Raw genomic sequence first — 18,602 nt, 5'->3', positions numbered from 1 at the left:
TAAGTCTTACATGCAAGCTGGGCAAAAGTAACTTTGTCTTCTGTTCTGATGGTTTCTCAGGAATATAATTGTTTAGGGTTTGGTTTGTTTGGTTTTTTTTTTGTTTGGTTTGGTTGTTTTTGGTTGTTTTTGGGTTTGTTGGGGTTTTTTTGTTTGGTTGGTTTTGGGTTTTTTGTTGTTGTTTTTAACTTTTTAGGCCTTTTTGGAGAGGTGTTTTGTTTGGTTTTTTTTGGGGGGGGTGTGTGTTTGGTTTTGGGAGAGTTTTTTTGTTTGGTGTTCTGTTTTTCTTGTTTTAATTAAGCGTGGAAATGTCAGTTTTAGAAGCTGGTGTTTATTGTGTTCTGACTTTTTAAGATTCTACAAGATCTTTGTAATTTTTGCTTTTCTATATAACACATTTTTTCCTGCTGTGTCTTGTTTAGATGTTTTGATAAGTCTTTTTGATATGTGCATATTTTTAATGTGCTTTTGTTATCAGTTTATTTTTTTTTTTAAATATGCTAAGTCCAGTTGTAATCCATACAGAATTCCTTCCTCTAAGGCTATTTTGTATGATCTTTCAAAAGAAACCTTAGTAGACCAAATTCTGATTGATTTCTATGGAAAGTTAATCTCTTTTTCATGATAACACTTGATCTGTCAACTGCTTTTTTGTAACTTTAAATGACTTTTTCTGTTACTGCTTTCTTCCCCTTTTTTATTAATGGTCCCTGAGATAGAGTTAGTAGATTTGCCACTAGAAACATCATTTGCCATGTGAGCAAAATGCTGATTTTATGTGGGATCTCTTGGTGCTGTTTCCATGAGATATAGGGATAGCATATATAGTTTTTTCCCCTAAAGAAATAAAGGGGCTTTTTAAAGGAAATGAAGCAGTCCCAGAATCTTCTGATTTAGTATTTCAGTTTTTGACCTCTCCATACCACTATTCCAGCTTTTTAGATGATCTGAAACATTGGGAAGAGACTGGAGAATGTGCTTTTTCTTTTTTAACAGCTGTGGAACAACTGAAATCTAGATATACTTTTGGGGGAATTATTTTTATTTTGTTGGGTTTTTTTTGCTGTTCTTTCTACATGGAAAAATAAAGGTCTGGTAAATCCTGAAAACCAAAAAAAAACTTACTGAAAAAGCCATCTGGAAAGTTGCTCTTATGCGAGCTTCAATTGAACTTTTGGACAAAACAAAAAGCTGTATTAAAGAATGAACTTCTGTCTTTTCCTTTTTACATTAAGTAGTAAAAATTTACTCCAGAGGTCCCAAGGCTTCTTTCCCTTTCCTATTACATCCTCCCAAACTTAAATCTAATGCATCATGTGTTCCATAGCCTCTTGCAGGATAGGAAAATTTAATGCTTGGGTTTTATTTTGAGATTTTTTTTTCCCCTCATAGCATGAAGTCACTATACATGGGTATTTTGTTTGGTTTTTACTCTAATTGAACACAAGGGTCTTCTTATAAAATTACAGAAACTTTGTCACAAAGTATTACTAGGTAGATAAAGCAGTAAATGCTTTGCTTTCTAAAGCAATAGCAAAAGAAGGAAGAATGACTATGTTGTGTCTCTCTTCCAGCACGGAGACCTTGGATGTGTTTGCCCATGAGGATGCAGTGTACGGCCTTTCAGTGAGCCCAGTAAATGACAACATCTTTGCTAGCTCATCAGATGATGGCCGGGTCCTGATCTGGGACATCCGAGAGTCTTCCCATGGAGGTAAGATCTCTAGAAGGAAAATAGAATTGATGTAGGAAGAATTCAGGTAAGGCAAGGAAGAGAGAAGTTATGTTTATCTGGGACAGTTGATACAGTGAGTCTTGGACAAGGGTGAAAGTGAAGCATAATTCTTTTGGCCAGTGACTGGCAAGCCCTAGTCTTTACAGTTCTGTTACTGTCTTAAATGAGTACTTATAATTTTTATTAAAAATAGTGTTGAGCTGCTCCCTTCAGAAAAATGTTCATACTCCAGTGTATAAGAGCTACAATAGTGAATGAGCATAAGGAACAATAGAAAAGCAATCCCCCCGCTTTTCATTTAAATGACTTAGTGCCTCATTAGTTTAGCTCCTGTAATCTTTCTTTGACAGGCTGAAAGGCAACTTTTGATATCTTAGAAGAAAACCGTGGTGCCAATCTATTTATAATAAAGGTAGGAAGGAAAGCACCAGTAATTAGTGACTGATTAGTGAATGATTTGACTAAGGAAATATACACAAATTTAAAGTTTATTTTAAAACCCAGCCCCTTTGGCAATCTGATGTTTGTCTCTCCACTCAGCTGATGTAGGCCTTTACTTCTCAGTGGGGGCTGCCATTTTAATAACGCAGCCTTTTATGTCCCAGCAGGATTCTGATTTGATGATGCAAACATAGAAGGTCAGTTTTGGTGTTAAACCTTATTTGGAGCTGCTGGCAGACCAGCAGCAATTTCTAAAGCCTTTGGGCCGACTGGCAGGACAGAAGTTGGCTTCTTTTCTTGTTTTTACTTTTGACTTATGTCTATGAATAACACCATGGAGCTTCATCTGTGGTCAGAGACCTTTGTTTTCATCACTGCTAAAGAAACACTAAGATGGAAAATGCCTGATGAAAAAACTTGTAATAGAGCATGGAAGGAGGGTACAGACAAGACAAATAAATGTTAATTCTGTCTCATTTGCTTCATAGGCAGTGGTTTCATAAGGTATTGGGAATTTGAGAGGGTTGCCTGTTTAACCATGTTTCATATGTGGTAATGAGGAAAATGAGGAAAGAAAATCACATAGCTCTGGAGGTGCTTGTGGGGCTAAGGGTGCTGCACTGGTGGCTCAGACAGGAACAAGAACTGTCTCCCTAGCATGTGAGTGACACAGGAATTGCACCAAAGCAAACAGTGAATGGGAAAGTCTGGCCAAATCCCTGGCTCAAAATAGAAATTGATTCTGGTTTCTTAGTTGATTTAAAGAGTGGCAGCATGCCACAAAAGATACAAACAAGAAAGAGAATTAGACTGTGCTTAAAGCTGTAAAGTGCACAGAAGCAGAGAGAGGGTAACAGAGTCAAGGCTTTTCCCCACTCTTCATGGAGACGGTATTTTGGTGGAATAAATAAGGCAGAGTAGCAGCCCAAACACAGTCTTATGAGCGGGAGAGTCTGAATGAGCAGGTTTTCTACTCTGTGTGTGAACAACAAGAGCTAACTGTTAACGTTTTTTTTATGCAAGAGGAGCACTCTTCTTGTCTGCTAGTACAGCACTTAAGAGGTGGTAGGCTTCTTTTCCCCAGGGTTAGCAGCTTGCTTTAAGCTGAGTTTCATACAAATGTATTTCACTTCTTGTAATATTATTCTCCCTTAGAAACAATTGCTGCTACATTTATGGTTTGGGTAATCAGCAGGTGCTGTGGAAACTCTCAGGCATATATTACTAGGAAGCTTTCAGAAGCTCCTCCATGTATAGTCCTTATCAGATGAGCATTTGGTAATGAACCTTAAAAAGATTCAAGTATTTGATCTTTGAATAGCTAGTTTTAAACTCTGATAACCTTCCATAAAGAAAATGGTGTCTTGAAATTCAGTGTGTGTCCTTTTCCATATTTAGACAGAATTAATGTACACGTGGGTGGATTTTAAAACTTCAGGTTTTATATTGCTTTGGATGTGTCAGCTTGAGAAGTGGTTTGAACATGTCTCCATATCTTCAGATCTTGTTATGCTGTTTCCATATTCAGCTGCCAAACTCCTTGCATGAACAGTTGAATGCGTTGTTTGTTCTTATGTCTGAAATTTCAACTTTTTCAACAGAGCCCTTCTGCTTGGCACACTACCCATCAGCCTTTCACAGTGTGATGTTTAATCCAGTAGAACCCAGATTACTGGCTACTGCCAACTCCAAGGAAGGTGTGGGACTCTGGGATATTCGTAAGCCTCAGAGGTATGGCTGGCTGACCTTCTTTTATGCTGTGTTATTTCTTTCCCTTGGGAGGTGATGACATGCTGCTTTTTTTTTTAATTTAAGTCAGTATATATGTTAGTAAGAAAATATGCACAACAAAGTTAATAGCAGTGTTGTTAATCAATTATTTTGCATAATTAATATTCTTCCTCATACTTTTGATCTAATTTGATTTAAAATTGGGCTAGATTTTCAGTGTTAAGGTAAGTGATTTTTAAGGTAAGTCAAGGCTCCAAAGCCTGCTTGGCTTCACCACTGCAAATTAGCTTGGATTGCTGTGTCAAGTTCTCATCATTATATGTAGCACTGTCTTGGTACTACTGGAAGAAGCTGTGGTGCCACTGCCTGGTTTACAGTTTGTTTTTCATGTCCAGCTCAGTTCTTATTGGCTGACTGGAAAGTGTGGTCAAGGCAGCTTTTTACTCAGCGCTTATGAGTTTAACATGGCTTCCTGAGAGATACAGACATCTGTATAATCATTTGGCTGTCTAATGTGCTTCCAGATATACATAGAGTTAAAAATAAGTTAAGAGAATTAGGTTGCAGTTTGGAATATGGTTAGACTGGGTTCTAAAGTGGATGTATACAATGTCTGGTACCAGACTTTGGCATGCATGAGAGATTAAGCTTTTTCAGTCTTTCAGATTGTGAATGTTCATTTTTCCATCATAAAAATCTGTGGTGGGTTAAGTCTGGCTGCATGCCAGCTGTAACATAAATGAATGCAGGTGTTAAATCTGCTTTCAGCTACCATTTTTCTGGGACAGCCGTTAGCTCTCCTCCTTTGCTTGATCAGAGATGTGTCCAAAACACAATGAGAAGGGTGTATGCTTGGCTTGGGAAAAGAAAATGACTCTAAATCACTCTGCTGCCACTGCAGATTTTTTCCCCATGAAACTCTCAGGAAAGAGGACTCTTCAGAATTATATGTGTCCTGCTAGTGGGCTGCCAGAGTCTCTCATATTTAAATAAATTACGCTGGATTTTTAGTCTATTTAAAGTAACAGAGCATTTGACAAAACTTGTACTTGTCTCTGTAGAGCTAATTTGCTAATCTAGAAAGCTGGAATTTGTTTTTTAATGTATTTGTGGCCAATTCACTTTGTCATATAAGGAAAAAGAAATTAATTTTAGATCAGTAAAGATACAATCCTCATTCTGGTGAGGAAGTGGAAGCCAGAATTTACACATCTATCTGTGTATTTCAGTTTGTTACAGTCTTTTCTGGAGAAAATACACTTAATTATCAGGGGGTAAAACTAGTTCTTGTTAAAGTAATCCACATAATGCTGTAAGTACTTGTGGTAGACTGCATAAAACTGAAGTTGGTATGTGTGGGAGTTTGTGAATATTTTCCATATTTGTATTAATAATAAAGGATGCTGTAGTTGCAGGTAAGATCTGCCAAAAACACTTTGGTTGGTGAGTTTTATAGGAAGAATGGGTTAAAGAGCCCTGAAATTCTCCATAATCTAGGCATAAACAGGAAACTGCCTTTGTAAGCATGCCACTAGCACAGCAAAGGAAGGCTACTGCATCAGATGCTTTCCTCGCTGTCAAAAAGGTCTGCTAATGGTAAAAATTCTTGCTTCCCTACATGTATGTAGCTCTCCTTTATACTGTCTTTGGTATCCAAGAGAATGTATTTCTTCCTGAGGTGTAGGAAAGATGAAGGAATAGAAGTTTTTGAGGGACAAGTATTTGTTTGATTGTTGAATCTTTGCTGGGATTGTTGAATAGCATAATGTATAAATAACTGTAGGGGGATAGGATATAGGAAGGTGAAGGTAGTGTAGAAAGTAATCTTACCCCCTAAAGAGTTGCAGCTGGGTTAATTATTAAAGATTAGGAGTAGGCCTGACTTTACCAGGCCACAGCTGTAGCCAATAAGAAGAGTGTTATAAAAGAGTGGATTGGTTGGTTGAGGGGAAACTGGAGTCAATTAGCTACTGTGAGAAGAGGGAAGAGTCAGTGCTTAGAGGAGCTGCCTATGAGAAACATCGAGGAGGTATGAGACCTTGTTGTCTCCCCTTGCACTAAGGAGACAACAATATGAAACCTTTGCAATAAAATGACAACAAATAACAACAGTAAACAATTGCTAGGTCTGTCTGTTTCTTCCCTAGTCTACTTTTTCATCTACATTGCTGCATATGATGTTCACCTGTGAGGGATTTTTATGCCTTAAGCCATCAGGGGAAATTCTTCCAATCCTTCAGTATTGATGTAGTCCATCATAACACTGAGGCCACTGTGGAAGATTTTCACTCCTATCATTCTACCCGTTGTGCCAATAGAAGGTACCAGATCAGTTCAACTTTGGCTGCTTTGTCACATTCTGTGGTAGTGCAGTTTTGATTAGAGGTTGAATAGGTAGAAAGAAGGGGAAGAAGTTTAAATACTTTTAAATGTTTACTGTGGGTTGCCAGAATTTTAACTCCCAGTGGGCTAGGCTGGACCACAGCACTCTTCTAATATGGGACATGGGAAATGGTTACATGTGGTTAATAATTTGCTGCTGGTATAACACTTTCTGTAAAACTCATCTGGGGGACCGAGTAGGTCCCAACTACTGTCTGCTCTCAGATGGAGGCAGAGTTAGATAATGCAGGCACTACTTTTTGCTTCATAACTGGAGGCTGCTCTGGGGAATTTTGCTGCTGCTTGTCTGCAAAATCCAGCAAGTGAGAAGCTTGGAATTCCAAAGACTAGCTGTTTGTGGCCGGTAGCACTACTGTAGTTAGCAATACCTTCCAATTGTAGTTAGCAATATTTTCACACAACGTGTATTGCAGCCAACAGCACTGTGTGTGTTGAGGCTTTTTACAGAGATAGGTGAGGTTTGATAAAACACACAGGAATTAGGGGGCCTTTAGTCATTTGAAGGGGATCAGGCTTGATGTTGAATATCTGATTTTAATCAGCAAAGGCTTCTCAGAGGAAGTATAGTTTTTCTTTGAAGCTGTTCAGCTTGATAATGGACTATCAGAAAAGGGGAGATTTGCTATTAACTTCTAAACTTGTGCATCAGTCACTGGAATATGGCTAATTGTATAGTTTTAAGCTAATAGCTCTACATTTTCAAAACATTGAATAGAGCAGTCATGTCCTTGTAGGTTACAGAATTCAGATATAGATTCCATTGCTTGACAGGAACAAATGAGCTGTATTTCCTTATTTATCCAGAAAATCTGAGGATTTTTACAACAGTATATTTTTCTCTGAAATACATGGCTCTTCTCCAATTGAGTTATGGGAGAATTTGTCTCAGCTTGCTGTTGTATGCCTCCAGCCAGGAAAATCGGTTTTGTCCACTTCTTAGGACAACTTTAAACACCCCTAAAAATTTTAAATGGAATACTTTTAGGGCTGGGAAAGAAATCCTGATTTTGAGTAGATTTTATTAATGTACCGTGGAATTGGTTAACTGTCTAATAGGAGGCTGGGTGTGCTTTATGCTTGGCTGCCACAGTGAAGGAGGTGATTGAAAAGCCAGCATTTCTTGGCATGCATGGAGAAATTTAGAGACAGTTGCACAGTCTGAATTGTGGAAAGTTTAGCTCACTTCAAATAATCATAATTTGATTAGTCTTGCTGACTGAGTCAGGATACAGAGGCGGATTCATTTTGCTTTTTCCCAAAGTTCATTCACAGCTTGATATCTCTGCTGTCTCAGATTTAGTGCAGCAATTGAGATTCTCTCCTTCTATCCCAGTATACTAATAAGATCTGGATGTGGTGGATTGGCTCCTCAGAAATAGCATATGAAGTGCTATAAATATAGAACTAATATAATTCTACAATTATAAGCTGACTAGTGAGTCTGGAAATCTTATTTTTCTATTTTTAGAATGTGTAAGTATTTCTATTCCTTCAGGTGGACGTTAAACTGAAACCATCTGTATTGTTTTTTCTTTAAAAAGAGTGCATTGAAAAGCTTTAAATGTGGTTTTGATTGAGGAGACTGCTGTAAGGCATTCACACCACTAGATGGGGTCTGGAAGCTGTGCCTTTTTAAAAGAAAGTCAAGAGGGAGGTCTGTGCTTCTTAAACTATTTACAATAAAATATGTATTAAAAATATTGTTACAGGATTGCTGGGGGAAACTCAGCAAGTTGGAGTACCTATATATCTCAAGCAAAGACTGTGTAATTTCAGCTGTTGTTAGGTACTCATGTTCTCCCTTCTCTTTTTCCATGCAGCTCCATGACCATCTCATTCTTTTTACTGAAATGAAAAGACTGCATTTTCCCTTAAGAAAATATTATCATTGTCCCCTTAATGCTTTCTTTTCCTATGTTCCCCTCTGACCCACCACTTACATCAACATATGTGGAAGTTTTTGAGATCAAAATTATATTGATTTGTCCTATAATGACAATCACATGTTTTTAAACTGATCTTCATGCTTCAATAAGGCTGAGAATCTAGAGAAGCAAACTCCTAAGCTGTGGACAAGGAACACATGTTGTTAGCTATTAGTGAATCATCTAGTGATTAGCTCATTAAACAGTAAGCAAAATATAGAGGTATAGAAATTTCTTCCCTGTAGTAAACAAATTATGTTCAGGGGGATCTTGAGAGAGGACTCAGCAGGTTTATGAATTTTGAGGTGTGTTGATCTACCAATGTGTGGGCAGCTTTGAAGGTGTGGCTGCACTGTGCTGCTGGTCTTGAACTGACTGTATTTCCTAAAGCCTCTGTCTTGAACAGAGCTCTTCTGCCAAGTGCTAATTACTAGGTGTTCAGCTTACTCATTGTACTGCAAGTAAACACAATCCAACTCTTAAAGCAATCTGTGACGTCCATAACTTCTGGTCCACGTGTATTGGAGATCATAGGTACTTTTGAAAATCCAGTTCTTGGCTCCTGATTGCTTTGACCAGTAGTTTATCTTACTTCATTGAGTTCCCAGCCTTTCAAAGACCTGATGAGTATTACCTTTTCTGGTTTTGTATCAGGGGTCTGGTAGCAAGAGGAAAATACAGTTGGACATCAAAATCTTGCAGGTGGTATTAGATTGATATGTAGCTGGAAAAGCTAGGTTTAAGGTTTAGGAGGCCTCTCTCAGTATCAAAATAGGAGTGGTAGCTACCAGAACTACAGGAAATTTGAGAGCAGTTCTTCATAGTTTAGTTAAATGAATGTCAAGTAGACCAGCTTTGCAAGAGAGGACTGAATATTACCTCTGAATAATGGCATGGTTAAATCTGTTGGGTTTTTTTTTTTTTTTTTTTGATAAGTGGATGTGCAAGGGAAAGGGAGATGAGTATTTGCAGCTCTGTCTGTACCACAGGTGATATTTGTAACCTGTTGCATAGAGAGGACTTTAGAAAATCTCTGTGGTGATGTTGAAGGTATTCTAAGGTCATAAACACAGCATCATAACTGAGTACAAGTCCATAGATTGAGGTCTCCAGTGGTTGCTAATTTTAGTTTCTAGGGTCATACCTTCAAGGTATTTGATCCTTAGAGATCCCACAAGAAGAACAGAGATGGCAGTTATTTTCTGAGTAATGCTCACACATGTGCTGAATTTTTATCCTTTCTAGCTTTCCTTCCTGAGTTCATTCTACAAAGTAACTGTTGCCTTTTTTTTATCTGTGTGTTACCAAGATGTCTGGTATGTTGGATGAAATACTGAGCTTCTGCAAGTGTGAGGGATCAGTATTGTTTGTGATTGTGTTGGGGATAGTAATTCAGGGACCAGACACAGGATTTGCTTCTGACAGTGAGCTTACCAAGGTTCAGGGCTCTTTCCTTAAAAGCTAGTGCTGGTCAATTGGGAATTTTCTTCATGTAGAATCTGTAGGTGATACGTGATGGCAGGAATAGTATGAGGATATTTAAAATTTTACTTTGACTGTCTTACATTTTGACTTTTCATGTGAAGGAAAGAAGCTTCTGACTGTCATCACTTCCAGTGTGAGTGCTTTGGGATTCCCAAAGTCCCTGCAGGAGGAACAGTTCACTACATCATTGAATTGTTTCAATTATTTCAGTGCAATAGAAGCGTGCTGCATATTTCTGTTTGGAGACCTTTATCAGTCCTGCTCTGAGCAGAGCACTGTATTAAGGACTGCAGGAGAAATGTGTGTATCTTGGCAACCACTTGATCATTGTCAGGCTTATAATTTCTTTCTCTTCCTAGTAGAATAATTTGGTATGAATTTTGACTGATTTGATGTTGCTTAAAGTAATTCATTTAGGCTACAGTTTAACAGATTTTAAATGCTGTTTTGGAACTCACTAATATGGGTCAACCAAACCACCTCAAATAGTTCAAATAACTATTTGTCTTCTCTTGCAGTTCAGAAAATAGAACTCATCCCACACATGTACCATCCTCACATGTTATACTTCTGTGCTACTGAGGCAGCTCAACTGATCAGTTTCTCAACCTAGAATTTAAAGATCTAACCAGATCCAACTTGGCATATTTGCCCCAAATTACACAGAACCTAAATGTAGACACTTTCCCTCCGTATTTGTGTTCCATTATTTATTAAAAATTCCCTTTTGAACTTTTAGAAAGTGTACTAATTACTGCTTAAATTCATGGGATGGAATTTTTCTGGGAATCTTTGGGATGCATTGAAAGAACATTTGAATAGTAATGGCATATGAGGGAGCAGTAGTTTTTGGATGGCTTTTGGCTTTGATTTCCTTACTGTAAACATAAATCTCAAAAATGTTTGCCACAAATTTAGCCAAATTCAACGACTTAATTTAAATTTAGAAATATATAAGTATTTCTGCCTTTCCTTCTTTCTTCTCACTGAGGGGAAAAAAGGGAATACTTGCAAATGAGCCTTTTTTGTCTTTGGGCAAGGAGAGATGGTAACAATCATCAAGGCTTTAGTCATGTTGATGACTTTCCTGCATGAGGAGCCTTTTTTTTTTGTCGTTGCCATCTTCAGTCATTTGGTGCTTTTTTTTGCCTTTTTTTTTCTTTAAAGACAGGAATGCAGCCTAAAGTTTTGAACTATGTAGATCAGTGAATTTATTGTTAAACAATTTTTTTATTCTGAAGCAGTAATTTCTGTTGCTAGTGTAAGCATCACCTAATAGATAGTCTGGAAATACTTAACTTTGCAAGTCTGCCAAATACTGCCTGGTATTTAAGTGTGTGAACCAGGTACTGTAGTCTCTTTTTCCCACCCTTATGCCTTGTCCTTATTGTGGAGTTTCCTGGGATGGTAACGTAGGAAGGGCCCTCTCACTTAGCTATATTCTAGATATACACACTCCATATTTCATTTGCAGTCCTGCTTTATGCATGATCTTGTCAGCCCTCTTGGGATAGAGGGTTTAGCTCAGGTTTCTCTGTTTAGTCTGGTGTCCTTCCTGGAGTGGAGTGTATTTAGAAAGATTTCTAGCTTTCCTCTAGGATCCCTGGATTTGTTGATCAGACACAACTGAATTGTGGAGAACTGAGGCTCAAATTGTATAATAGAAAAGAGTGTTCTTAGTAGCTCAGCTTTTAATTCTTTGTTGTTCTCAGATAGGGCTATGGTCATTCTTCTGTTCGGCCTCTCCTGTCTTGATTGTGCTCCATCATATGCACTGGGATTTTCTGATTTGAAGATGAAACTTTTTCACACCTATCAGCATCCTCACATTAGCACTCTTGGCTCTGGCAGGCACTTAAACTCAATACTGTCCTTTTGCTCTGTTATTCAGGTTTTAGATATTCAACACTATGTGTAACTGTAAACAAGAAGTCAGGAAACCTGGTTTTGTTTCAGAGTGTTGGTTAGGTCTGTTGGTTGACCTTTCTTGCCCTCAGTTTTTCCTATACCAAGAAAAGGGAAAACTGCCTACTTCAAAAGCCTCATGGTGCTTAATCTTTTTGTTAGCTTTGAAATACTTTAGCACCCAGGTCTTTCTAAAGCAAGAATTTTAAGTGCAAGGTATTGTCCTTGTAATGCAAATTTTGAAAGTATAATCTGTTGCTCAAAAGAACCTCAGATTGAATGGGGTTTTGTAGAGGGCTTTCTTAAGGCAGTAATCATTGTAAATCTTGCCCTAATCACATCTATACCATCTATATCCAATTTAATATGGAGGGAATTAAAAGAGAAACTTTTTTTGTCTAAAAAGGAAAAAAAGGAGAAAGGAAAATAAAAAAAAATATTGTTGACTGAAATCAAAGGCCTCTTAGTACATTTACTAGGAGAACATATGAAAAATTAGTTTAACCCTATTGTAAGAGAAGGGAATTAGTCTTTGAAACATCAGTCCAGGGGAAACTGTGGTAGAACCAACCTGATGAGTCCAAAGGTATGCCTACAGTTATATTCACTTAGCTTTAGGTGAAAGTTTATATTCATCTTTTACCTACTAGAGGCAAAAGCTTTACTAGTTCAAGACTGGACTCTTCTACTGCAGGAGCATTTTGGATCTTGCCACTCTTCCTGTCAAAAGAAAGGCCTACTTTCTTCTTGCTGCTATTTTCTTTAATAACTACTTGTGTAGTTTTTGTAAATTAAAAATTCTTGCAGCTTCACTAGAGGAAAGCAGGGAAGGGAGTGTGTGTGTATATATATATATTTTTTATTGGATAAGAGAACAAATCTGTGGCTGATGTTACTCATAAGCTTTCCTAATGCAAGACAACAATTGCAGCACAGAAATGTGCAGGAAAAAATCTATTGTAAGACTGCAGTATTGACATGTGACTGATTTTGCATAAGGTATGAAAATGACTTCATTCTTCAGGAGGAATTGCCAACTTGTACACTCAGATTATTTTTCGAAGGTAACAGTCTCTGATATCCATGTTCTTTGTGTTGTAAGGACTTTGGTGAGTGCTTGGTTTTGGGAACAAATCCTGCTCCCTTTTTTGGCCTAAAGGTCATTTTCCCATGCCATGTCTGACTGTATTTGTATCTTCTCTATCTGGTTATCTGATGGAACCTGTTGTTTTGTGTTTTGCTGGATTTAGCTGAGCAGTGTTCCCTGTCACAGTCTGTACTCCATCCTACAAGGTGCTATTTCTGAACAGGCTGCATAATGGACTCTGATCAGAGAATTTAGGGATTAGAAAAGGGTGGAAAAGATCAGGTGTTTCAGCTAGTTTGTGGTTGTTGCACAGTTGCTTTTTACATTGTATTCTCAAGTTTTTGGGTTTGTTTTGTTTTTTTAATTGAGCTGAATTTTATTGTTGTTTGGTTAGGTTTTTGGTGGTTTTTCCCTGAAAAACTAATTGTCTGCTTACTAGATCTCATTTATTGCTTACATTACAGTAACACCTACATGATTCTAGCCTACATGAGAATAGGACACTCTTGTGCCTGGTGACCCACAGATCTGTGATGAGGGCAAACCTAGGACAGGAGAATGTGAACAGATCTGTAATAAGACCTAAACAAACCTTGGCTAGGGCTGGAGGAGGATGTGAAGCATTCAAACAAACAGTTTTTTTTTTCCCTGCTTGTTGTCTTTTGCTACTGTTCACTCTTTGCAATGGCAGATGTAACCTTAACTCCTGAAAGGATAAAAGTCATACAGATGAGGAGGAGAATTTAGTATACTTTACTCTGCCCTTGCCATCTTCCTCAGAATACTGAAATTCTTGAGCTGTTTTCCTGTGAATAAAGGCAGAATGCAGGGAATCACAATGCTTTCTGAAGAGCTGCCTGAGATCACTGATGTAGCAACATTTTCATTCAGTGATGCAGTTAGGTCATAAGGGCCAAATTAGGCAAGCCTGTGCTGTTACATTGTCGGGTACATAAATGGTGATGTTTGATGTTTTTAAGGCTCCAGTTTCTGAAGTCTGTTATCAGATAAGAATCTCAGTTATTTAAAAAAATTAAAACATTGCCCTCATGGTTTGGAGGGAACAGCAAAGCTTCTATTCACCTTTGAGTTTGCCATGCAGGAAAGTTCATTAATGATGGGGAGATTCCATTTTGAACTAGTTTATATGTTTCTGACCTTAACAGTAAACAGCAAAGAAATGTCACATTCTTGAACACCCTGACTTCTGTACTTTTCTTATCTTGGTGGATGGAGTTAATTTTCATTGTACTTTCTTTTTGAAGGAAAGCAAAGATATTAGTTTTGCTAATAATACACAGCCTTTATTTTATTTGGTTATTGTTTAATGTCTGAGCAAATACCCTTTACTCCTGGTAAGGATTCTTGGAGACAGTTCTTGTGAAGGTAGTAAGATAATCAGAAGTAGTGATGATAGAATTTAGAAAAATTAGCTTGTTTCTGAAAAATAATAAAATCTTGAGTATGGCTTGTATACCTTCAGACATAGATGGACTTCCTTCACATTTGTTAACACTTAGAATACTTATAATGAAATGTACGCTTAGACACAATTTATCTGTTTTTCAAAGAAACTGTCTTGAGATTTCTGAGACTTATAATCTACTTTTAAAAGGTCTGCATGATTATTGAGCAGACTGTGCTCAATATTGTGCTGACTTTTCTGTTATTGGTTAATTTGGCTCTTAAATGTTTACTTCAGACTCTATGTTAATTGTGTCCTTTTAAACACACAATAATTTTCTTGCAAATAAACCCCCAAACTTTTCTGCAGTTTTCCAGGCCAAAATTCTGTCTGCCAAGTTTCATTCCAGTTATTTTTTGCACAGTTAGAAGTTTCTCAATTTTGTGGTTACAGAATTGCTGACAAACACAGTTGTATGCAATGGTGTATTAGTTACGAGCATTCAGTTCATTCTTTCCTTTTAAGGTCATTCTTTCATAAACAGCAGTGAGTGAGACTAAGTTAATGATACCAACACTTTTCCCTTGCTTAATCAATTTCTTTTCTTAAAGGACACTCCTGTCCCAAGGACAGTGTCTGTACTGCAATGCAGTGATACTGCTCCTTCCCTTGCTCCACTAACTGCCAGTTAACCAAATTATTTACATTAGTGGTGCTGCTGGTGGATTGAAAGCCTTCCATTGTTTGGCTCAGCTGTGTTTAGTCAGCCCTTGCCTGCTGCCTGCGTGCTGCATATCCAGCTACGGAAATGACCATATTGCATAGAATCGTCCATTCTCTCTCCTCAGCCTCCCTCCAGCTCCAGCATGTGTGTTTGGATTGCAATGTTCCATCTGTGGACTAAATATTTCTCTTAATCATACAATATGACTTTTTAAAAAACTCAGAAGTGCATGTGTCTCTCTATATTGCTTCCAGAGCTGGTAGGCAACATCAGCATTCCACAGCTGTCTGGGTGAGCCAAATTTGGAAGCAGAGTAAATCTGAGTAGTCTGGCTTTGGATTCATAAAAATAATGCCTCTGGCAGAAAGAGCACTCATCTTGTTCAGAAGTGTTCTTTTAGTATTGCCTTCAGATTTCTCACTAGCTGTGGTGGTCTGTGTCTTCAAGATGAGAGTATTGTTTCTGGAGTGCTGCATCAGTAAACTTTTAGTAACTGCAACAAGGTGTTGCCTCTGAAACTCCTTTGTTAGTGCATGCAGGAAGTGGCAGTTCTAACATGAGCAACATATCCAAACATGTCTACCCTGCCCCACATAATCCTCTGTGAAAAAATCCAAAAGTAACACTGACTAAAAGTACAGCACAACACCCTGGTGCATATAGTCATTGGAACATGCTTAAACACAGCACTTCTCTTCCTCTCCCCTTCACACTCTCCAAAAAAAGAAAGTGCAAAAGCTCTCATTCTGATTAATTCAAAGGTCTTTAGAGCTCCTTGATTCAGACATTCTCTTTAGTACTAATGAGTATCAGTATTGTAAAAAATAACTTCTGCTGGCTTCTTTCTTGGAGAGGGCTGACTGCTTGTTTCCTGCAATTTTGATGGAGATGGATACTCTAGAAGGCATCTTGGGCGATTATTATTTTTTTCCTAAAATCATCATGATTGTTCTAAAATCACCAAAATTTCATTATGCAAGTTACTGAAGTCTTAGGGCTCCTCAGTTCTCAGTACTGCCACCATGTGCACTGCCTGCAGTATGAGGCAGAGAAAGAGATTTCTCAAATCCTTTATATGTCCTCTGTTTAGAACAAGGTGAGCAGCTTTGCCACCAAGATAGAGCCATGAGCTGCACTCCCTCCATACACATCCCCCCCTCTTTTTTGTGAACATATCTCAGATGTTCTGTCCTAGGAGGAGAGAGAGAGAGTGAGCAAATATTTTTCCTCTGTTTGGATCAGAAAGTGGATGTTTGGTGGGGGTTTGTGTCAGTTTGTTCACCTCATCCCCACCTGACTACTTGCTGCCTCTTTTCAGTTTCTTAAAGGAAAACACTGTGCAGTTAATTTAATAAGTCCTTTCAAAGAGGCAGAGAGGAAGCAATCAGGACACAGCAGGTTGGGGAAAACAGAAAACTACTGTCTTGTGGTTAGTAACACAAAATGCTGCACTTGGAGTTATAGTGTCAGGCTTTTGGGGCCAAAATTAGGGCAAATGGGGAAAGTCATTGCTCTTACATTATAAATGAATGGCAAACAGCTATTTTAGTATTTCTTTCTGTATCAGCCAAACTAGCTCACTGCTTTTTTTGTTAGTGAGGGGGTTTCATTTTTGTTTGGTTTTCCTTTTTTTTGTTTGAGCCAAATGTTTAAAAAAACTGCAGCAGGAACTGTATTTCCATCACATGTGTGGCTGAATTGTGTGGAGTGAGGGTCTGAGGCAGGCAAAACTGTGTATCTTTTGAGAAGTATTAACTGTGCAGCTCCGTAATTCTAGACTTTTCATGTGTGGATATTTTTTTCTGAAGTTCTAGTCTCTCTTGCTTCCTTTAATCTCTGAAGTAAAACATTATTTTGGAGCTTTGTCACACTGAAGTTACTGCAGCACAATACAGAATTCAATTCCAAGTTTTGCTTTGGTACCTTTGACTGCTGTAAGAGCTTAATGAAACATCTGTAAGCAGAATGGAAGCCAGTTTAATATTGCACTCCTATTGCTATAAAATATAAGCTCAAATGATATCAGGCAGGGCATAATACTAGCAATGATGGAAACTTTGCTTGAAGACTTGAAAGGATGGGGCATCTGGTAGGCTCACTCATGTGCAGGCAGGAGAGAATTCTGGGCTGTGATTTGGATTAAGGGGGAGAACTGGTAATGAGGGGAGAAACTTAATCTCAATGTAGTGATGGTTGCACCTAAACATTAAGTCTGGTTGGTGCATATTTGTTATGACCTTCTTATTCATGTTGGACAACTCATATTTTTTATTAAAAATTAACTTTTCATAGCCAAAAAAAATCTGGAATTGTTTCTTCTGCCTGTTTTTTGTGTTACGTTCTTGGTTGGGTTGGGGTTTTGGGGGATTTACAATGTTTTAGCTTACTTATTTGTCCTTTTTGAAGAAAGTGGAAAATTCCATAGAAAAAGAAATGGCTTGCTAAGACCTATCAGAAAAGAGGAGGCAAAAATATCATATGTGTTTTGGTTATCTTGTTTTTTTTGATTTTTAATGCCTGAGTATTTTGAGGTGAGTACTTTATTGATCTCAATTAACAGAAAAAAGGGCTGATGAGAGGAATCCTAAATCCTTGTCTCTAAGCTTACAGTTTCTACTATTAAATTCTCTCTGGTTTTAATTAAATACCTTGAACACGATTAATAAAAGCTTGGCAACTTTGCCTTGGAGGAGGAGAACATGAGACACCAGGACTGTTCACACTGATAAAAGTGTTGTGAAGTTTTGGTGCCCAGCCTTAAGAACTTACTAGTTAGTTGGCTTAGAAAATGTGACTTCTGGTGTCTTTGTGGCACCCTGGCTTTGACTGCTCAGTGCACAAAGAGAGTGTGTATGAGAGAGCAGCATATTTCTAGGGCATTTGTTATGCAGAATCTTATATTTCATGTTGGTTTTGTTTAACTCTGGCTTAGGAACAATGGTTTTTTAACTTCACAGTATCTCAGGCAATGATGCATGTTTTGACCTGCATGGAATGTGGCTTCCCATCCATGTGGAGTGACTCAGTCTTCACAGTTGTTGGGGCAAAGGCCTATATCAAAAGGTGTTATGCACTTAAATCTATGAATAAACTTCCCTCTAGAATTCACAGATTCTGAGCTGGCATGCTCTTTCTGGTCCAGAAGGGGCATAAAGGTCACAGCTCTCAACAAGATTTGATGGCTATTGCTCAAAACAGAAGTGTTAACAAAAAAATTGAGCTCTAGTCCTGTTTAGGAAGTGATCACTGAACAAAAAAAGAGATGATGAAATGTCTTCCATCTTTGGCTCGCTTTCCATATACGCAATCATTTCAAGTACACAGATTGAATGAAGTCCTTGAAAAGAACAGAAAATCTGTAAAAGTTGCATTTAAGGTGTGCTTTGATTAACTGTAGGTTGCTTTATGGAACAAATTCCATATTTATTACTTTTTTAAAGACAGTCTGGAGACTTGTGAACCTTTGGTTTTGTTTTGTGTATGTCAATAAGAATGGATACAAATACTCCAGCTCTGAATATACAGCCTTATATGGGACAAGGAAACCAGCTAATCCTGCCACATGAGAGTTTTAGGTAATAATGTCATGTGATAACATAATTGTCTTGCCTACTTGGCAGTATTTTTAGATTAAGCTAGTTCAAGATTAGCTAAGTAACTTATTTTAGCATTTCTTGCAATAACATCTTAGTAAGATGTCCTTTTATTTAAGACATCTGGAACTGATTGGGGAGTTTAAACATCCTCTGATACCCTGTAGA

The 18,602-nt window shown here is 37.9% G+C and overlaps 1 protein-coding gene across 3 annotated transcripts in view; it reads left to right on the top strand.

The window, feature by feature from the left end:
- DCAF5 (DDB1 and CUL4 associated factor 5) overlaps positions 1-18,602 on the top strand; it is a 67,197-nt gene that overhangs the window by 14,949 nt on the left and 33,646 nt on the right. For all 3 annotated transcript variants that reach the window (XM_071427135.1, XM_071427136.1, XM_071427137.1), the window contains exons 4-5: positions 1,575-1,714; positions 3,778-3,907. In XM_071427135.1, the coding sequence (XP_071283236.1) occupies positions 1,575-1,714; positions 3,778-3,907 (270 nt within the window). The remainder of the gene's footprint in view (positions 1-1,574; positions 1,715-3,777; positions 3,908-18,602) is intronic.

Source organism: Agelaius tricolor, unplaced genomic scaffold, assembly GCF_023055355.1.
Source record: "Agelaius tricolor isolate 1412-34295 unplaced genomic scaffold, bAgeTri1.0.p SCAF_5, whole genome shotgun sequence".
In the NCBI taxonomy this organism is placed as follows: domain Eukaryota; kingdom Metazoa; phylum Chordata; class Aves; order Passeriformes; family Icteridae; genus Agelaius; species Agelaius tricolor.
Note: the sequence above shows the minus strand (reverse complement) of the source record. Positions and strands in the feature narration are given on the sequence as shown.